Raw genomic sequence first — 18,172 nt, forward strand, 5'->3', positions numbered from 1 at the left:
TCCATGGCAGCTCTTTCTAGCAGGCATGGGGAGGCAACGTCACACTGGCCGTGCTGGTCCTGGCCACAGAGGGGCCCCAGCAAGCACCTGGCAGCTGTGTGGCCCGGTGCCAAGGGCAGGGCTAGCTCTGAGCCAGGGAAGGGTGGAAAGGGCTTGGGAGCTGGGGTGCCTGTGGGACAGCAGTGGGTAGGGATGGCCAGAGGAGCGGAGGGAGCAGCGGGGAGGGCTGGGATGCCTGGCAACAGGGAGGGGAGCAGGGCTGCAGCACAGCAGAGGTTGGGCTAGAGCAGAAGCAAGGTCACGGAGGGCTTTCTCCCTTGCACCCAGGCCAGATCGCTGAAAGGGAGGGTGCAGGGATCTTGGCTACCAGCTCAGGAGGCAAAGCCATGAGACCCTGCCGTGCTCACCTGGCCTCTCTGGTCTGTGTCATAGGTGTCCGCTTCCCTGGCGTAGGGGTGCTGCCTGGAGTACCAACTGGTGCTGGAGTCAAGCCAAAAGCCCCAGGTATGTCTCTCGTTCTCCAGGCGTGGCAGGGTCTAGGGCAGCTCCTCTGCTGGCTCCAGGGGGGCTGGGCCCAGCCCTTGGCCTGGGGTCCTGCTGGGGAGGGCCTTTCTCCTGGGGTTACAGCCCCATGGAGGCTGGCAGGGCATTTGGACCGGTGTGAGCTGATCTCTAGCTGAGCGCACGTAGCCCGATGTATGGCCTTTACAGATTCGTTTGGACCCCTGTGGACTAGCCCTGAGACTCATGTACTTGTGTTTCTGTCTAGGAGTGGGAGGAGCCTTTGCGGGAATCCCTGGTGAGTGTCTCTCTTTCTCGCTTGCTCTTCTCTTCTTTTCCAAACCTGCTCGTCATGGTCATGGCCTCCACATGCCAGAAGGTGCCTCAGAGCTTCCCGAGCCACCTGCTCTGCTCTGCTGTGGCTGGGGAACCGGGGTGCCCCTGGACACTCCCTTCTCACATGGACTGGGTGGCAGCCTGGGCGCGCGGCTCCAGGTGAGAGTCTGCTGTTGGCTTTACAGGACTGGGAGGCTTTGGAGGCCTGCAGCCCGGTGTCCCTCTGGGGTATCCCATCAAAGCTCCTAAGCTCCCAGGTAAGCTGCCACAGCCAACAGGGGTACAGGTGAGGGCCCCTTCTTGTGACAGTGCCAGGGGACAGACCTGGATTTCTTCTGACTGTCCCCCGACTGAGCCATGGTGTCCCTGGGTCCCCAGGACCTGGCAGTGCCAACTCTGGCCCGAGGACGGCAGGACAGAACAAGGCACTGCTAGGCAGTGAATTCCAGCTGCAGCCCTTCCTCCTGCAGCCCTCCGGGCAGCCCCTGCCCAGGGGCTGAGGCTCAGGCCCAGAGGACTGCCAGGACACTGCTGCTGGGCTAGCTGCAGCCTACAAAGATGAGGCCGTGCCTTCCTCCAGAGGCCAGGTGTTGTAGGGGGAGAACAGGCAAGGGCTGGGGACGTGCTTTGGGCCAGGCCACCAAGGCTGTTCCCAGAGCATCCTCCTGACATTAGGCACAACCCTTCAAGGGGCCACCTACCCTTGGTGGCTCCTGGGACTCTCTCTCAGCACACTCTGTCAGGGGTTGTGCTGGGCACTGTCCTCAGGGGACCGTCTGGTCCCGGATGAATGTCCCATCTCAGGGAGCTCTTGCCAAGGCCCCAACTCCAGGCTGGCAGTGGGGATGGAGCTCAAGGCAGGTCACCCTTCCCACTGCCTGCAGACATGAGGCTCAGTCCCAGCCTGGGGAAGCTTGATTGGGGCTGCTCCAGGGACCTCCATCTCGCAGCCCTGCACAGGGTGCTAGGCCTGCCCTGACAGCTCAGCCCCATCCTCGGCCTGCAGTGCCCACATTGGGGGAGCAGCAGGACAGGCAGTACCGGATGGCAGTGGCACCAGCAGTGGCACAGGCACGCAGGTCGCCCTGCCTGGGGCTGCTGTGCCCCCCAGCAGCAGGAGGGACCATGCTGCTGGGCTGCTTCACACTGTGCTGCTGGTCCCAAGAGCACACCCCAGACACACCTGGCCAGGAGGAGGGAAGCCAGAGCCAGGCCAGGGAGCTGCATTTCCAGGGGTGCTGAACAAGAGTAGATCCACACTCCTTTTCCTGACTTGCTGAAACAAATTGCTGCTGTCAGAAAAGCCTTCACAGAGGGACCCCACCCTCAGGTGCTGGAGCCCCTCACAAGAGACCAGATCCCACCCAGTCAAGGGCACCAAGCCGAGCAACTTCTCTGGCTTCCCCTGCTGGGGCCCATCGCCGCAAGAGACAGAAATACTTGAACCACACTGACTTCCTCCCACAGAGACAGAGTTACACTCATTAGGGCGATTCTCTTCCTGAGCAGCCCTGCGGAGATCGGATACTGTCTGGCCTCCCAGCCACAGCCCGGCTCCTCTGGAGGAGCCACTGCCCCAGACTGCCTTTCATGGGGTGCCTGGTGCTAACAGCAAACCGCCAGCGCGTGGCTCAGGCTGCACCTGGCTCCTTCCCGGGGCGGCCCCACCAGTGGCCTGGAGCCCAGATGGGGCGCCGCTGCCGGCTGACCCACTTACTGGGGAGCTACCATTAATAAATCAGAGAAGATAGCCCTGCAGGTAGCCAAATGGCTGCATGCTGAGAACTGTGGGCAGGAACTGTCCCCCCTTCCTCCCTTGGCAGGGGAACCCAATCCCCAAGGCCATGCTCAGAGCATCTCATTCAGCTCGGCCAAGTCTCTGCTCCTCTCCCCCAGAAGTAATGTCCCTGGCTGTGGTTTCAGTTGTTGAGCGCTCTTTGGCACTCCAGTCATTTCCAAGAGCTGGGGGATCCTGTTTTGTCACTCCTGAGCCCTAGGGCTGGCCAGTGGAAACATGCTGGGCTGGCTGTCAAGGCTCTTGGTTTGAGCAAGGCAAGCATGATGACATGTTCCTCTGGGAGAGCAGGTGCCAGTGGATGGAGACAGACCAAGGGTTGCCAAAAGAGGTGTTTTACATCCCTCTGTCTTCTGTATACCCTTGTGTTGCGTGGGAGCTGCAGCAGTTGGCGAGCATGGGTGCAGAATGAAGGAGCCAAGGGGACATCGCTGAAAATAACATTTTTAGTGGAAAGTCTCCTTTTTTGATGACTTGTTCCAGATGTCCCAGCCAGCTCCTGTTCTGTGCTGCCCTTGCTAAGGAGCTGGGTAGTGGATTTCCTTCCCTCCCTCCCAGGACCGTCCTGCTCTCTAGGATCTCAGGCTCCATGGGCTGACACCGTGGCTAGTTCCTGAACGTGTGGCTGAAATCCTGCTTCCACCCAGTACCATACGGAAGGGAACTGTTTCCCAGTGCCTGGCTGCAGGTGTCTGTTTGTGAAAAGCACTCTCCCTTCCAGTCGACATAGCTGTCAGCCCTTAGCACCTTCAGTGGTGCCAGCCCCTGGTGCCAGGCATGCTGGTGGGGAGCCCCGCAGCTGTACGGGGTGGCTGCAGACCAGTTCAGCGCAGAGCACTGGGGCAAAGTCTGCTCTCACGTGTGGCTGGGGTTGGCGGAGAATTGGGCTTGGGCCTGGCAAAAGGAATTGCCACATGACCTCCAAGTGAGTCACAAAGTGCTGGACCTTCCTGGCCTTTCTGCAGCAAGGAAAGCCTGACTGGCGATGAACAAGGCCCCTTCTTTCCACCTGGTTACTGCTGCGGGGTGCCAACGTCTTGGCATGAGGGGTGCCAATTGGGACCAGTGAGTTCGTGCACGGCTCCGTGAAATCTGGTCCTGCTGGCAGAGAGTTCACAGTTGACTTTGCCTGAAAAGCCTCTGCTTTCCAGAACCCTTGTGTTTGTGGGCCCTATTGGGAAAGCCTGGCAGGGCAGAGGGAAGTCTGGTCCACACATGTTAGCTTGTAGGAGGGGAGAGCACCCCACACTTGAAAAGACACTAATTTCATGAGCAATAGCATCCTGGCTCAAGGCAATCCCAGCCCCCTCCCAGCCTTCCCATGGCCCCCTGTGACTGGAGAGAGCTTGGTTCATGGAGAAAGACACTCTGCCCTCCCATGCCCACTCCGGCCCATGGTGTCAGAAGACGTCCCTGGAACTTCCCTTTTTCCATGTGCAGCTCAAGATCCCCACAGTCAGGCACCCAGTGTGGATGTGGCCCATCCTTGGGTCATAACCTCTTTCCATGCGCTGGGAGCCATGGCATCTGGAGGAGATGGGTGCTTGGAGCCAGGAGGCCAGAGGCAGAGTCTCCAGCTTCCAGTGAGCAGTCCCCATTGAGTCATGGGTATCCCCATACTGTCCCATGCAATGGGATCCCGTTCTTTCGCAAGGAGACGGTTGCACAGCCAGCAAATTTCCTCCGCTCCCCAGCCACAATGTTCCCTCTCCTAATCCCACTCCATCCCTTCTCGCCGACCTCTTAATGAGGTCACGTTTCAGCAGGAGGCTCCCAAGCCCTGATTCCAATTAAAGCCTTTCATTTGGAGTTGGCCTGTGCAGAGCCAGCTGGGTACAGCTCTTGCCGCGGGGCTCTTGGGGGGCCCCCTGCCGAACCGGGGTGGCGGGAGGCTCTTGGAAACATGCGCTCTTGCTTAGAAGCTGGCTTTGGGCGCTGCAGCCCTTGGCGCGGGGCTGGGAAGAGATGGCTCCTCTCCACAGCTGGGAACCGCTGCTTCCAAAATGAGCCCTTGCTGATAGAGAGGGGAGTCTCCTGGCCTGTGGAGGAGCCCCGGATGTTGGGCTCCGTCACAGGGAGGGTTGTACCAAATGATTTTCCAGCCAGATGGGTGGCTTGGAAAGAGCATCCAGGCTGAGGGCTCATGTTGCACAGCCAGTTGTCAAAGAGGTGCTACACCGCGGGGCAGAGGGGGCACGATTACCAGCAGCAATGCCTGGCACAGCATGTGCTAACCGGCCACCTTTTCTCCTCTCCAGGTGGCTATGGATTGCCCTACAGCACTGGTAAGCTGCCCTATGGTGAGTGCTCTTAGCTCTTGCTCCACGGTTGTAGCTCCTCATTACACTGCTGGTTGCCATAGCCACATGGGCCACAGACTACAGACAGCACTGGGGGCAGTGCCGGGCAGGCTGGCCAGGCTGCCCGCTGCTGCCTGCAGAGGCTGCGAGAGTGGGGATGGCTCTCCGTGCTGGGGCATTTGGACCCCCCCCCCCACCACGGATGGCCGTGCCCCTCGAGTCGCTTGTCTCCTAGGACAGCCCAGTGGGAGCAAAGGTGATGCTGCCCACCAAGCACCCTTCTCCCAGTACAAAGTGGCCCAGACCAATGAGGCCAAGGCAGTCCTCAGCAATCCCCAGGCTCCCACTTGCCTCAGGGGCAGGGAGCAGGCTGAGGCCCCATGAGGTTGTGCCTTGCCCTTCCCTTTCGGTCCTCAGAGGCAGCAAGGCAGAGTGGAGGGAAAGGGCAGGTCTGATGCCCGTGAACGTCTCCCAGCTGGAAGCAGCCCATCTCTGCTGGCATCTCCACACTTCAGGGCCATAAACCATTAATCTGTAGACATGCAGTGGCACCAGCATCAGTCAGCTCTCAGCTTGCTGAGGCAGCTCTTGTAATGAGCTGAGTGTCTGGCTCCTAGGACATGTCCTGAGCTCCAGCCAGCTCCACTCAGGGATATTTGAACTGGCATCTCCGGAGATCTGATTCCCTGTTCTAGCCAGGGGAGCTGTCTCAGGCATCTCCACCACATCCCCAGATGTGGGGGGGGCAAATCCTTTGGGCCAGGGAAACTGCTCTGTCTGCCTTGGCCCCCTTTCTAAGGACAGTGCCTGACCTTGCTTTGCTTCTGTTTGTGGTTGCAGGGCTTGGACCTGGTGGGATAGGAGTGGGAATCGGTGCAGCAGGAAAGGCAGGATTCCCCACCGGGACAGGTATGCAGCCTCTGCGCTCTCTTCACAGGCAGCCTCAGCGTGGGAGATGGCACAGACCTACAGTTCCTTGAGTGCCTCCGTGTTGGGGGGAGCGGGCACCCCATTGACTTTCCCAGTCTTTGGACGGGACATTTGGGACTGTCTGGATGTCTGGCAGCGGGAATGGGCTGTCAATGCATTGTGGGTGACCAGAAAGGGGTTGGGGACAACCAGAATGGGTGTGTGTGTCACCTTCTGAATGAGAGGGGGGGGTCGCTGCTGGTAGGAGGAGATGGTCCCTGAAGTGCCTGTGGGATGGGGACGGGCTGAGGAGGAATGGTCCTGAGGCCTCAACCTCTCCTCGTGTGCTTTCTCAGGAGTTGGAGCGCAGGCAGCAGCAGCGAAAGCAGCAGCTAAATATGGTGAGTCACCCACCACAGGCACATCTAGGGCCTTGAAGACCCATAGCACCCATGGAGGGAGGGTTCCTGCTGGACCCTGCCTCCAGCCACCCACAGGCTACAGATCCTGTGCTGCTCCAGCCACCCAGCAGCCCTGCGGGGTCTGCCATGTGCTTGGCGGGGAACAGAGCTCACCAGCCTTTGCCTGGTATTTGTGGGGGACACCCATGGTTCCTGGAGGATGTCCTGCTCCCAGGCCCCACTGGGGAGGCTGCTCCCTCCATCCCAGGCTTGCAGGTGCTCTGCATCTCCAGCTCCAGGGAGCTGACAGTCCCCTTTTGCCCTGCAACAGGAGCCGGTGTTGTGCCCGGGGTTGGTGGCATTCCAGGAGTCGTGCCTGGTGTCGGAGCTGTCCCAGGAGTTGGAGGTGAGTTGATAGCCGGACTCAGCCCTAGCGCTTGGAGGTTCATGTCCCCCCCATCTCACACCACTGACTGTCTCTCCTGGTACCCTGGCAGTTGGAGTGCCAGCAGCTGCAGCTGCAGCAGCGAAGGCGGCAGCAAAAGCGGGAGTGTATGGTGAGTTCCCTGCATGGTTGGTGTCTCAGCCAGGCCTGGCAGCTGCCTGCAGGGTCAAGCTTGCTCTCTGCTGTGCTTCACTGCCACAAGACACAGCAGAGCAATGCATTAGTGCCAGAGGCTACACAGCTTAGCGTGGCACATGGCTTTATCACCTGCCCTCAGCTGACCCTCTGCCCACTGATGCATCTGCCCAGGATGCTCTCCCACACCCGGACCCCTGCACAGCTGCTGCTTGCCTAAAGCTTAGGGCAAGGTGAATTCAGTCTGTTGAACCGATGGCTTTTGCATGTGGAAGGCCAGCAAGGTATTACACCTTCTCCAGGACTGGAGAGGGGCTTTATCACTTCGAGGAGGAGCTTTTAACAGCTTGATGGGACAGCTGGGGCAAGAGGTAGCAAAGTCTTGACTGTCTGGTCTGGAAAAGCAGCTCTTTCCATGGTGGCTGGAGGGCCCCCTGGCTCCCCTGAGACTTGGCAGCTAGGTGATGGGAGACGCAGACAGTGGCATTAGCAGTGGAGGGGCACAGCAGTAGTCCTGACACAGGGCCATAAAGCTCTGTCACGCACTGCTCTTCTGTAGCAGACGTGGCATGTCCAGGCGCTGCGTGACGGGAGACACTGACAGCTCTTGTGGTTTTGCTGCACTGGGCTCCAGCAGGACTCTGCAGAGATGATGTCTTTAATGAGCTGTTGTTCGTTAGCAGAGGGATGTGGTTGGTTATGCAGCTCTCATGTTCACTGCTCCTCTTGCTGGCAGGGGAAACCTATTTCACAGGAGAAAAGCGAGTAGCAAACAATCTCTTGTTGGAGCATCCAGAGGAAATGCGTCAGCACTGGGAGCAGCTGGGATTTACAAGCATGTCCTTGGGGGACAGCGGGGTCCCTCCAGCTGCCACCAGCTCCCAGGCAACTGCGCAGACTCCAGGCCACGGAGTTGTGTGTAGGGAGCTGGGAATCCCCTGCCTGGATGTGTGTGAGGGTTGGGGGGTGTTGCAGGCGCTCCCTGGAGAGTCTCCCTGGGGCTCGCTGTGAATGGTGGGGTTCAAGCCGCTGTGACTCACAGCCAGGACTGATAGCCAGGGCAGAACCCAGTTCAGGAGCCTGCGAGCTGGAACATGCCCCCTGGAAGAACTAAGCCCCAGGGCAGCATCTGATTCCGGTTGGGCAGTGCAGAGGATGTAGGACTTATTGCTCCTGGAAAGCCCACCCTGTGTCAACCTGCACCAGTGCCTGCTACACATGGTGAGAGCGTGCATGCACAGCCCAGCTCCCAGCACCCTCCAAACATAGCTCAGCTGCTGTGCTGGTTTCCTGGGGAAGGCACACTTGGACACTAGTCTCCTTAGAAAAGCATCTGGTTTGGCGGGGGTTGTGGAGATCCCTTTGCTACACCAGCCTCTGCTGTGAGGCAGCTTTGCCCCAACAGCTCCCTGGGAAGTTGGCTGTGCCTGTCCTGGAGAGGGAGCAGCAAAGTTGGAGGGCTCTGCAGCTGCAAACCTCAGCATGTGTCTCTCCTCAAAGCCACGTGCCCTAGAGCTTCCTGCATCGGCAGAGGAGGCCAGCTCCATGCCCAGGAGCTCTGGCTCCATCAGGGCCTCCCTGGCAGAGCTCCTAGGGGCTGGAACGCGGCAGGGAGCCAGCTGAATGCAGAGGATGGGACTGCATCTCCCCGCTCGGCAGTTGTGGAGTGTTTCAAGGTGCAGCAGCTGGAGGCAGCTCTTGTCAGTCCCCCTAGACTGGCCTCCAGCTGTAAAGTCTGGCCAAGGCGTTGCTTTGGGCTGCTCTGTGCCCAGGGCCGCTGCAGCAGGGCTGCACCTTTGGCTGGCACCGTGCCCCCCTCTTGCGGCACTGTGTGTTTTAGGGTCTGGAAAGCATGCAAGGTCTGACTGCTCTGCTTCTCTTCAGGTGCAGGGGTCCTGCCCGGGGTTGGTGGCATCCCAGGCCTAGCGCCCGGCGTTGGCGGAGTCCCCGGTTTGGTGCCCGGCGTCGCAGGTGTCCCCGGGGTGGCAGGTGACTGTTCCCAAGAGCTTTGCCCACTCTGCGTCTCTTGGTGGAGAGCATGAGGTATGTTTCTAAAGGTCCTTCTCTCCCTTGTTCCCAGGAGTTGGGAAGCCGGCAGCAGCAGCAGCGGCAAAGGCAGCTAAGTTTGGTAAGTGGGATCACCTCCCCATATCCCACTGTGCTCCACAGCAGCCGGGTTATCTTGGGGACCTCTCCTACCCTCGAGGCATTGCTGCATCTCCACCCTCCCCTCAGATGTGGGGGACAAAAACGCTCCCAGGCAGGTGGATCTCCCATGGAGATCTCTCCCAATGGCTCATGATGAGGAAGCGTTTAGGGAATCAATGTGCCCAGTCCAGCTTTTAGCTGCTCCATCTAGTCCTGCCTTTACCCCCAAGGTAGGGCTGTCTCCCTTCCTGGGGTTTCTGCAGACTGTGACACTGCTGGTGCTTTGCAGGAATGAATGGATGAGGCTGAACTTGCTTCTTTGAATCTTGTCTGAATTCTCAGCTTTTGTTCCAAATCTTTTTTTCCAGCATCAGCACCAGAACCGACCTAGTGTCTGGGACCTCTGGGCTCTGTCTTGCTGCACAGACAGGCAGAGATCCCATCGGTCCCCCTGGGGCAGCCCTGCCCTGGGAGTCTCTGTCCCAGCTGGTTCCAGGCTGACTCCCAAAGCCCTTTCCAGGGGCACTACCTTCCAAAAATTGATTTTTGGTGGTATCTGTTCCTCTCCGCTTGGTGTTCAACCATCACTGGTCTAAGCCATGTCCCAACTCCCTGTGCAGGCCAGAACTGACCTCATCTATTGATATATTTTCTAACTCCTCCAGTTTTGCAGTTATCTGCAAATTCTAGCAACAGGAATTTGATGCCAGAAATCCTGCATTCAATTCTGGTCACTCCTGGTCACAAAAGTGAGCTCCAATAAGAGCCCTGGAGAGCCCAGAACCTGAGGGAGATGATGAAGGGAAAGCTTGTCAGGCAGAGGCTCTGGCAAGCACATCTGACTTGGTCTGGCAAAACCCAGGTATCTGACAAGCATAACCATTCCACAAACACCTCCAGGGAGGAAGAGCCCAGGGGGGAAGAAAAAGTGATCCTAGGCTCCATCCAGAGCTGCAGGCTCCATGTGTTGCTTGAAGAATTAGTGAAAGAGGTTGAATGGTGTGGGCCAGATGCAATGGCCAGGTCCCAGGAGTTTCTTCTGCTTTGTCCCTGTAGCTGTTGCAAAGCCCTGGGCGCCCCCTGTGAATTGTCTTTCTTGGTGGCAGCTTTCCTCTGAGAGCTCAACATTTCCTATCCATTTAATTCATTTCTCTTTTGCATCATTTAAAAAAACTCAGCAGTAAATCTGAGAAATGCTGGGATTTAGGGAGAAACTTGGCAATGAAAACTTAACTGGTGTGTGCTCTGACACTAGTTTGGCTGGAGGTGCCAGGGACATGGCAGAGCAAGGCTCCATGCAGACAACTTCTCTGGCACTAGGCCCCTCCACAAGATGTGACCAAGCACTTCTCTCTGCAGCGTAAATGAGCGCCAGAGGATGAAGGCTGTAGCTGCCAGGCCAGCTACTGCCCAAGCACCCAGCTCTTCCAGACGGTTGCCCGGTGCAATCAATCCCTTCTCCTCCGAGCCTTGACCTCACCACAAGGAGGGCCCTGCTGCATTGCTGACTGCTGTTCCCCATCATGTGGTTTGCTGGTCTGGTGACATCCCACCAGGCCATCTAGCTGGGCTGCATTCACGGTTCATCCCGGTTCTTGGCCTGTCCTTTTAAAACTCCTGCAGATTTAACATCCTTTCTGGGTCTTCTTGGGAGACACAGGACCAGTCTCTCCCCTGCTAGGCTGTGCATCTCTCTTGGCCAAAGCCAAGGTGGTGGAGCACTTTCCCCATCCTGGCACTGTGACAAGAGCAGACCTGCCTCCGGGTCTCATGTTGCAGCTGGTGCTGCAACAAGACCCAGCCTCACCCCTCATTCCCTGCAGGAGCTGGTGTTGGTGTTCCTGGTGTTCCTGGTGTTCCTGGCGTTCCTGGCGTTGGAGTTGTTCCTGGAGTGCCTGTAGTGCCTGGCGTGCCTGGTGTGCCTGGTGTGCCCGGCGTGCCTGGCGTGCCTGTAGTGCCCGGCGTGCCTGGTGTGCCCGGTGTGCCTGGTGTGGTGCCTGGTGTTGGTGTTGTCCCAGGAGGTGAGTCTATGGGCTGGCATGAGCTGACAGCTTGCTGCTGGACCTCTCTCATCCTCCTGACTCTCTCCTCTTCTGCCCCAGCAGTAGGTGCTCCAGCTGCTGCCGCAGCTGCAGCGAAGGCCGCAGCGAAAGCCGCAGCATTTGGTGAGTTACCTTTGCCCTGCTTAAGGCTGGGCTGCCCATTCGAGGGGGGGGTGGGGGGTGTCTGCAAACGGCCAGTGTGGCCATCATCGAGCCAGAGAAGAGATCCCAGCAAAGGGCAGGAGTATCTGGCACTGCCTGATGCCATCAAACCAGGTATGCAAAAGAAGCCGTGTGCCCTGGGTGCGGCAGCGAGCTGGAGTGGGGGGGAAATCCCCCAGATGAGAGCGCCCAGGGCCAGAGCCTTGTGCCAGGCAGAGGGCAGTGGGTGGGCAGATGGGCTCTCCCTCCGCACCCGCAGCCAGCCCTTGCACTGCGCTGCACACGGAGGGGATCTTGCTCTGCTCGCCTGCCCAGGGCTTGGCCTCACCACTGAACCTCTCTGCAGGAGCAGGGCGCCTGCCAGGAGTTGGTGTGCCTGGAGTTGGTGCTCTGGTGCCTGGAGGAATAGCAGGTAAAATGGTCTTTAAATGTGGCCCAGGCATGGCCAGGCCTGGGACACAGTGGGAGGAAGAGCTGCCAGAGCAGGTCCTGGCAGTGCTGCCTCAGGGATGCCTGGCATGGGCACCACATGGCCACCCCTGCCTCACTCTCCCCCTTTCTCCCAGGAGTTGGAGTCCCAGGTGCAGCAGCTGCTGCTGCCAAAGCAGCCGCCAAAGCAGCCAAGTATGGTAAGTCAGGACCTCCCCGGAGTTATTGCCACATGTCCTGCTGCCTGCTGCCTCCCCACCTCAGGCTACCCCCTGGTCGGGGGCACTGTATGGGGCCCCAGCGAATCTGGGCGTAGGGGGAGCTCTCTGCAGGGCCGTGCCTGGGATGAGCTCCCAGCTCTGTTGGGGATGCTCTCCAGAGAGCTGCTGCGCATGGAGGGCCCCGGATCTACCATCCATACACCTTCTCATGCATCCACCTTCCCATCTATCTGTCCATCCACCCCACCATCCATCATCCATCATCTGCCCATCCCAGCCTGCCATGCCACCCCCTCTCCAGCCAGCTCTTTCCACCTGCTGTCTCCCCATGCCAGAGTCTCAGTCCTTCCCTCTCTTCTTGCAGGAGCAGGCGGCCTTGCTCCTGGCGTGGGTGGCCTGGTTCCTGGTGTAGGTGCTCTGGCTCCTGGTGTGGGTGGCCTGGTTCCTGGTGTGGGTGGCCTGGTTCCTGGCATTGGTGCCATCCCAGGTAAGGTCCTTTCCTCTTGCAGGAGGGAAAGGATGGGGTCCTTTTGCTGTCTATTGATCTAGAGGGGCTGCCTGCACTGTCCCCTGGCCTATCCCCAAATACATCCCTGTCTTTCCCTGCCTTCCGCCTTCTTGTTGCCATCAGTGAGTGCCTGATGCCCTCATGGAGCCCGTCAAGGCCAAGGAGCAGGGGGAGGAGGAGGGAGGCAGGTGACGGTGGCAGCTGGGCTGGTGCAGAGGCAGGTCCGGGGCAGGATGGGTGTGAGGAAGGCCTTTGTGGTCTCCATCTTGCAGCCATCCTTTGGGCAATGTAGACGAGGCAGGAGGGACAGGCTTTGCCCAGCACTGCTGGGGAGGGCTGCATCGGGCTCACCCTGGGGAATACTGACCATGTCTTGCTATCTCTGCTCAGGAGTAGGAGCTCCGGCAGCAGCAGCAAAAGCAGCAGCTAAGGCAGCTAAATTAGGTGAGTTGCCAGTGAAGCCCACTCCTCCCTGTCCAGTCCCATGGCATGCAGCAAGTAGCCCTGCGAGAAACTTCCCAGTAACCCAGACTCTTGCAGCAAGGCAATGCAGGGAGCCGTGGTGTAACAACCCGGCCTGGGGAAAGCTGTGGGGGCCGGGGTCACCCCAACTCCAGGGCACATTGTCACTGGCTGTTGGCTGGGGTAGTGGATGCAGGGAGCCCTGCATGCCCACAGCACGGGCATGGGGGCTCACACTTTGGGCAATGCCAGGGACCTCCCTGGTTGTGGCCCCCACGCAGCCTGCCCAAAGCTGCTGTCCTCAGCCCCCTCTCTCTACAGGTGTGGGGGTCGGAGGGGTGCCAGGAGTGGTGCCTGGGGTTCCTGGAGTGCCAGGAGTGACGCCCGGAGTTGGTGCTGTGCCAGGCTTGGTGCCGGGTGTGGGAGTAGGTAAGCGTCTCATTTCCCCCTGGCTGGGGACAAGCCTGGGGACAGTGGTGGCTGGTGTCAGCCTGCGATGGGCGGCAGCTGAGGGGGAGGACTAAAGGACATTGAGCCATGAAGGGTATGCAGGGGGGCCAGGCGCAGGGCGCAGTAGGGGTGATTGACCTAAGCGTGGTGCCCTTGTTTGCTTTGCAGGCATCCCCCAAGTAGGGGTGCAGCCTGGTGCTAAGCCTCCCAAATTCGGTACGTATCTCTGCCACCCTTCCCCAGACGGCTCCCCCCAGGCACCCCATGGCACCACCAGGCCTGCCCACGTTGGTCCTCCACCACTCTCCTCAGTTTGCCATCTGGGTCCTGCCCTCCCGTCGCGTTTGTGAATCCCCAGTGGGGCCAGGTCCTTGCCCTGCCTGCTGCTGCTGCTCTCTCTCGGCTCCTCAGCCTCTGTCGCCCCTGTGCCAAGCCATGTGAAGGGCTTCCAGCACCCACGGCCATGCTGGCTGGGCTGGGCTGGGGAAAGCTGCTCTCCCCTTCAGGGTTTTGATAGCCAGCAGCTCCTGTAGCATCCAGTTCCCTGATACCCGCCCTGCCATCTTCTTCAGGGTCCTAGCCCATCCAGGAGTGTTGACTAGTCAACCACAAGCCACTCTGGGAAAGGGTGAAGGATTTTGGCTTGACCAGACAGCCTGGTGGTTTCAGACTACTGGATCGTTGCTCAGAAGCCTGCCACAGGTCGGCTTGTGTGTGCAGACCAGTCCAGGCCTGGGAGCCAGGGTGCCCTCAACCATGGGTGCAGAATGCCACCCCATGTCCCCTCCGCTTGGACTCCTTGGGAACATTTTCCCCTGTTCTGCATTGCCTGGGCTGGTCCATCTCCCATGGCCAAGTGTGGCTGGTGAGCCCTCCCCAGGTCTCCTCCATCAGAGTGCTGTGTGACAGGTGTCAGGGCCCCCCAGGATGGGTGTCAGGGCCACCCCAGCAGGCCAGACTCTGTCTGGGGCAAGGGCAGCCCTGAGCTCTCTGTTCATGCTGGTCTGTGGGAGGATGCAGGTTCAAATGTCTCTTCTCCGGCAGGAGTTCCTGGGGTTGGAGTCCCAGGGGTCGGCGGCCTCCCAGGTACGATCCGGCGGGAGCTGAGCGCCCGTGTCAGGGCCTCTCTGAGCAGTGTGGGTGCGCGGGGCAGAGAGGTGCTCCCCAAGGGCATGGGGCGAGCAAGGACTGCCTGAGGAAGGCCAGGGCATGTGTGGGGCTGGGGCGAGGAGTGGGTAGAGCCCCCTAAACTGGCACCCGGTGGGCTGTGCCAGCCATGACCCCCGCTGGAGCAGAGATGTCCCATGTGAGTCCCTGTGCCCCAGGAACCATCCAGCAAGGGCAAGGCCAGGCGCTCCCAGGCTGAATCTGCCCACACTTGCTTTCCCCCAGCCCCCATCTGCCAGAGGCTGGGAGGCTGCGGTGCTCACTGCAAGCTGCCCCCAGGGCAGCCCCCGTAGCCCCCGCTGCCCGTCCCTGGGAGCTGCCTGCTGCCCTGTCCCCCAGACCCTCACCCTGGCTCCCTGCTGCAGGTGCTCTTGGAGTTGGTGGCCTCGGAGTTGGCGGCCTTGTACCTGGTGGGCTAGGGGCTGGTGAGTGACGCTGACCGGACGCGACATCGGTGGCTCCCCAAGGGCTGCGTGCAAGGCCAGGGGGCAGAGCGGAGGGGCTGCTGCCTGGCACCGGGGCTGCCCAGACAGCTCCCAAACATGCCAGAAGCATGCCAGAAAGCAAAGCACATTTACGGACTTCAGGGCACTGGGGCTGCTTTTGTCACCTCCTGGCCATGCCCCTGTAGGGCTGGGATCGGGGGGAGCGGGGAAGGGGCTCACCAGCCCAGACTATTGCTCTCGCTGTGGCTCTGCCCGTCCCAAGGGAGCTGGGGCATCCTGGGGCTTCGCCGGCACCCCGGGCATGCGTTGCCCTGCCGTCCCGCGGGGTTCCTGCCCCAGCCCGGCCATTAGCGTGCCCAGTGCCCCGAGCTGTGTCTGCCTGGTGTGGCACAGCCAAGACGTGCTGTCCTGCCCCCAGTCCTGGGGGTACGGCCACCGGAAAGGGACGGCCACCACCAAACAGGTACCGAGGGCCACGACTCCAGTGTGGCCCAGGCCAAGGGGGCAGGGGACGGTGCCTTGCTGTGTCCCCCACTTGTCGGTGCTGGCGGAGATGCAGGAGCTGTCCCTGCCTGGGGGACCCTGCAGGCTAGTAGCTGGGGCTGCCCGGGGGGCAGCGAGCCACGGGCCGTGGGCTGTACTGACTTGCTCCCGTTCTCTGCTGCAGGGCTCCTGTTTCCTGGGGCTGCTGGCAAACCTCCCAAAGCAGGTAAGAAACAGCGGAGCTGCTCCCTGCCCTGGGGGGGCCGTGGGGCAGGACGGGCTGGCAGGCCCAGGCCGCCGTGCACCCGTGCCTGACCTGGGCTCTCCATTCCTGCAGGTTTCGGTGTTGGGGGGCTCCAGCCAGGTGAGTGCCACGGTGGCAGGCAGGGGGGGAGGACACCAGGCCGCCCACCGCACAGCGCTCTGCCCCACTGCTGTCACGCGCTGGGCACGCCAGGGCCGTGGGAGAGCTCCCTAAAGCCAGGCAGGCACCCATGGGTGCCCCGGCAAGGACAGGCCTGTCTCAATGCCTCCCTGCAGTGCCCACGGCCACTTTTGGGTGCACAGGGTGCCGGGCAGGGGCTGGGGGTGGCCACTGCTTTCACAGGCTTTCACGTGCTGTTGCTCTTTCCCCAGGGGTTGGAGTTCCAGGTTTTGGTGTGTCACCGATATTTCCAGGTACTTCGCCCAGCTCAGTTCCTCTGCTGGCACCAGGGCGCCGCTCTCGCATGCCTTTGGCGCTCGGGGAAGCCCAGCTGGCACCTGGGGACACAGGCACAGCACAGCTCCCGCAGAGCGCCGGGGCCAGCCCGCGGCCCGTGCCTGGGGACGGTCCGGGGGTGCGGGGCAGGGGCTGCGCCCAGGGATGCTCGGCCTGGCAGGGTGTGGGGTAGGGGCTGAGCCCAGGGACGCTCCCTCCGGAGAAGCTTGGCACATGCAGCAGCCTGGCCCGGCCGCTGTGCCCTTGGCGAGCCCCAGGGAGGGAGCTGGGCTGGAGCTGTCCGTGGGGCAGCGCGGCGCCGGTGCCCAGGCTGGCGCTGAGGGGTTTTGCTCTGCTTTCAGGTGGGATCGCTGGCCAGCTGGGATTTGGTGGTGAGTGTCTGCACAGCCTCGCAGCCGGGCCCTGCAGCACCCCTGGCTCTGTGGGATGCAGGGATGGGGGCTGCCCCGGCTCCTGCGGGAGAGGGGGCACGGCGCTGCCTGTCCTCGCACCCTGCCACGTGCTGCGCTGAGCCCGGGCGCTGCTTGGAACACTGCAGCTGTGGGCGCAGGTGCCGGCGCCGTGGGGTGCCCGTGCCAGCCTGTGCTCACCGCCTGCTCTATCTTGCCTCCCGCAGCAAAGCCCCCCAAGGCCTTCGGTGGGGCCCTGGGAGCCCTGGGATTTAGAGGTAAGCGCTCCTGCTGCCGCGCGCCCCAGACAGCAAATCCCCCAAATGGGTGCAAGGCTCCCTGCCCTGGCGGGGCACCGGCACAGTCCTGGCGGGGGGACAGACGCCCACGCTGGCGTGGCCACCCTTCCTCCTGGGGCCGGGGCCCGCACCCTCCTCCCGATGCCCCTGGCTGGGGCAGGCAGTGGGTCCTGGGGGCTGGCGGGCATGCGGGGCCGGTGGCGCCGGTGCTGGGGGGATCTGAGGTTGTGCCCTTCGTCCCCTGCCAGGTGGAGTTGGCTGCGCACCAGGGAAGTACTGCGGCAGGAAGCGGAAGTAGCCACCCCGCCGGCGTGCCATTAACCTCATGAACTTTGGTGCTACTGCATGGTATAGAATGTAAATCTAAGCAAAGCAGAGATCCCCCCCCCGCCCCTGCGCCCCCGGCCCCCCCGGGGCCGCCCAGGCCCACACACTCCCAGGAGCGAACCCCGGGCCTCTGGCATCACGTGGCACCCACGAAGCTTCGCGGCAGCGCCAGGGGCTCGGCCGTCCCGGGAGCCCTCTCTCCCCCCGGCAGGAAGCGCGGAATAAACTGCGGGGAGCAGCATTCCCCATTGGTGCTATGGCTCCCTGCGGGGAGGGCCTGGGCGCCCCCACTCCGGCACCGGTGCTTCTCCAAGGAAGGGTGGCAAGAGCAAGCCCCGGAGGATAAAAGCTCCCGGCCGCGGCGGAGCGGGAGGCCTTAGCGGGATCGAGCGCTCCCCCCTGCTCCGGCCGCCAGCGAAAGCATCGGGGCTGTCGGTGCCAGGCCCGCGGCGCCCGGGAGCAGGGCGAGCGGGTGCTCGTCGCGGAGGCGGTGGCTGGCTCTCCCGGAGAGCGCCCGATGCCCCGGGCCTTTGCGGGCCGGGCTCCCGGGGCGGTCAGCAGCACCCGGGGATGGGATCCGCCTCCGTGCGCCCTGGGCCGGCCGCTGTGCCCCCCGCCTCTGCCGCCCCCCCTGGTGCTGCCCCCTTCCTGGGTGCTGGGCGTCCCGGAGAGCTGCGGGCCGGGAAGGATTCGCCTCTCTTCATGTTACTCACTTTGATATAACTCGGATGGGACGCCTTATAAAGAGGGAAAACTGCTTCCAAACAGACTAATAAAGGACAAGTTTTTAACGGAATCGACCTCCAGCCTCCTTCGGTCTGAGATACCGGACTCTGCCCCACTGCTGTCCCCTTGCTCCCCTTCCCCATCCCCGTCCCCTCGCTCCGCTTCCCCATCCCGTCCCCTCGCTCCCCTCCCCCGTCCCCTCGCGCCCCTTCCCCTCCCCCTTCCCCTCGCTGCCCTTCCCCACCCCTGTCCCCTCGCTCCCCTTCCCCATCCCGTCCCCTCGTGCCCCTTCCCCGTCCCCTCGCGCCCCTTCCCCTCCCCCGTCCCCTCGCTGCCCTTCCCCTTCCCCTTGCTGCCCTTCCCCACCCCT

General features: G+C 61.6%; 1 protein-coding gene across 5 annotated transcripts in view; it reads left to right on the top strand.

Annotated features, from left to right (window-relative positions):
* ELN (elastin) overlaps positions 1-17,872 on the top strand; it is a 33,438-nt gene extending 15,566 nt beyond the window's left edge. For 3 of the 5 annotated variants that reach the window (XM_067309597.1, XM_067309599.1, XM_067309601.1), the window contains 26 exons: positions 433-504; positions 770-799; positions 1,023-1,094; positions 4,891-4,932; positions 5,773-5,841; positions 6,198-6,242; positions 6,574-6,648; positions 6,740-6,799; positions 8,707-8,811; positions 8,903-8,950; positions 10,794-10,991; positions 11,073-11,135; positions 11,521-11,586; positions 11,741-11,803; positions 12,189-12,311; positions 12,723-12,776; positions 13,116-13,223; positions 13,413-13,460; positions 14,289-14,330; positions 14,777-14,836; positions 15,525-15,566; positions 15,678-15,704; positions 15,977-16,018; positions 16,403-16,432; positions 16,678-16,728; positions 16,998-17,872. In XM_067309597.1, coding sequence (XP_067165698.1) covers positions 433-504; positions 770-799; positions 1,023-1,094; positions 4,891-4,932; positions 5,773-5,841; positions 6,198-6,242; positions 6,574-6,648; positions 6,740-6,799; positions 8,707-8,811; positions 8,903-8,950; positions 10,794-10,991; positions 11,073-11,135; positions 11,521-11,586; positions 11,741-11,803; positions 12,189-12,311; positions 12,723-12,776; positions 13,116-13,223; positions 13,413-13,460; positions 14,289-14,330; positions 14,777-14,836; positions 15,525-15,566; positions 15,678-15,704; positions 15,977-16,018; positions 16,403-16,432; positions 16,678-16,728; positions 16,998-17,047 — 1,685 coding nt within the window. In that variant the 3' untranslated portion in view covers positions 17,048-17,872. The remainder of the gene's footprint in view (positions 1-432; positions 505-769; positions 800-1,022; positions 1,095-4,890; positions 4,933-5,772; positions 5,842-6,197; positions 6,243-6,573; positions 6,649-6,739; positions 6,800-8,706; positions 8,812-8,902; positions 8,951-10,793; positions 10,992-11,072; positions 11,136-11,520; positions 11,587-11,740; positions 11,804-12,188; positions 12,312-12,722; positions 12,777-13,115; positions 13,224-13,412; positions 13,461-14,288; positions 14,331-14,776; positions 14,837-15,524; positions 15,567-15,677; positions 15,705-15,976; positions 16,019-16,402; positions 16,433-16,677; positions 16,729-16,997) is intronic. The other 2 variants (XM_067309598.1, XM_067309600.1) reach the window with 2 other exon arrangements.
* Positions 17,873-18,172: the final 300 nt, after the last annotated feature.

Source organism: Apteryx mantelli, chromosome 22 (genome assembly GCF_036417845.1).
Source record: "Apteryx mantelli isolate bAptMan1 chromosome 22, bAptMan1.hap1, whole genome shotgun sequence".
In the NCBI taxonomy this organism is placed as follows: domain Eukaryota; kingdom Metazoa; phylum Chordata; class Aves; order Apterygiformes; family Apterygidae; genus Apteryx; species Apteryx mantelli.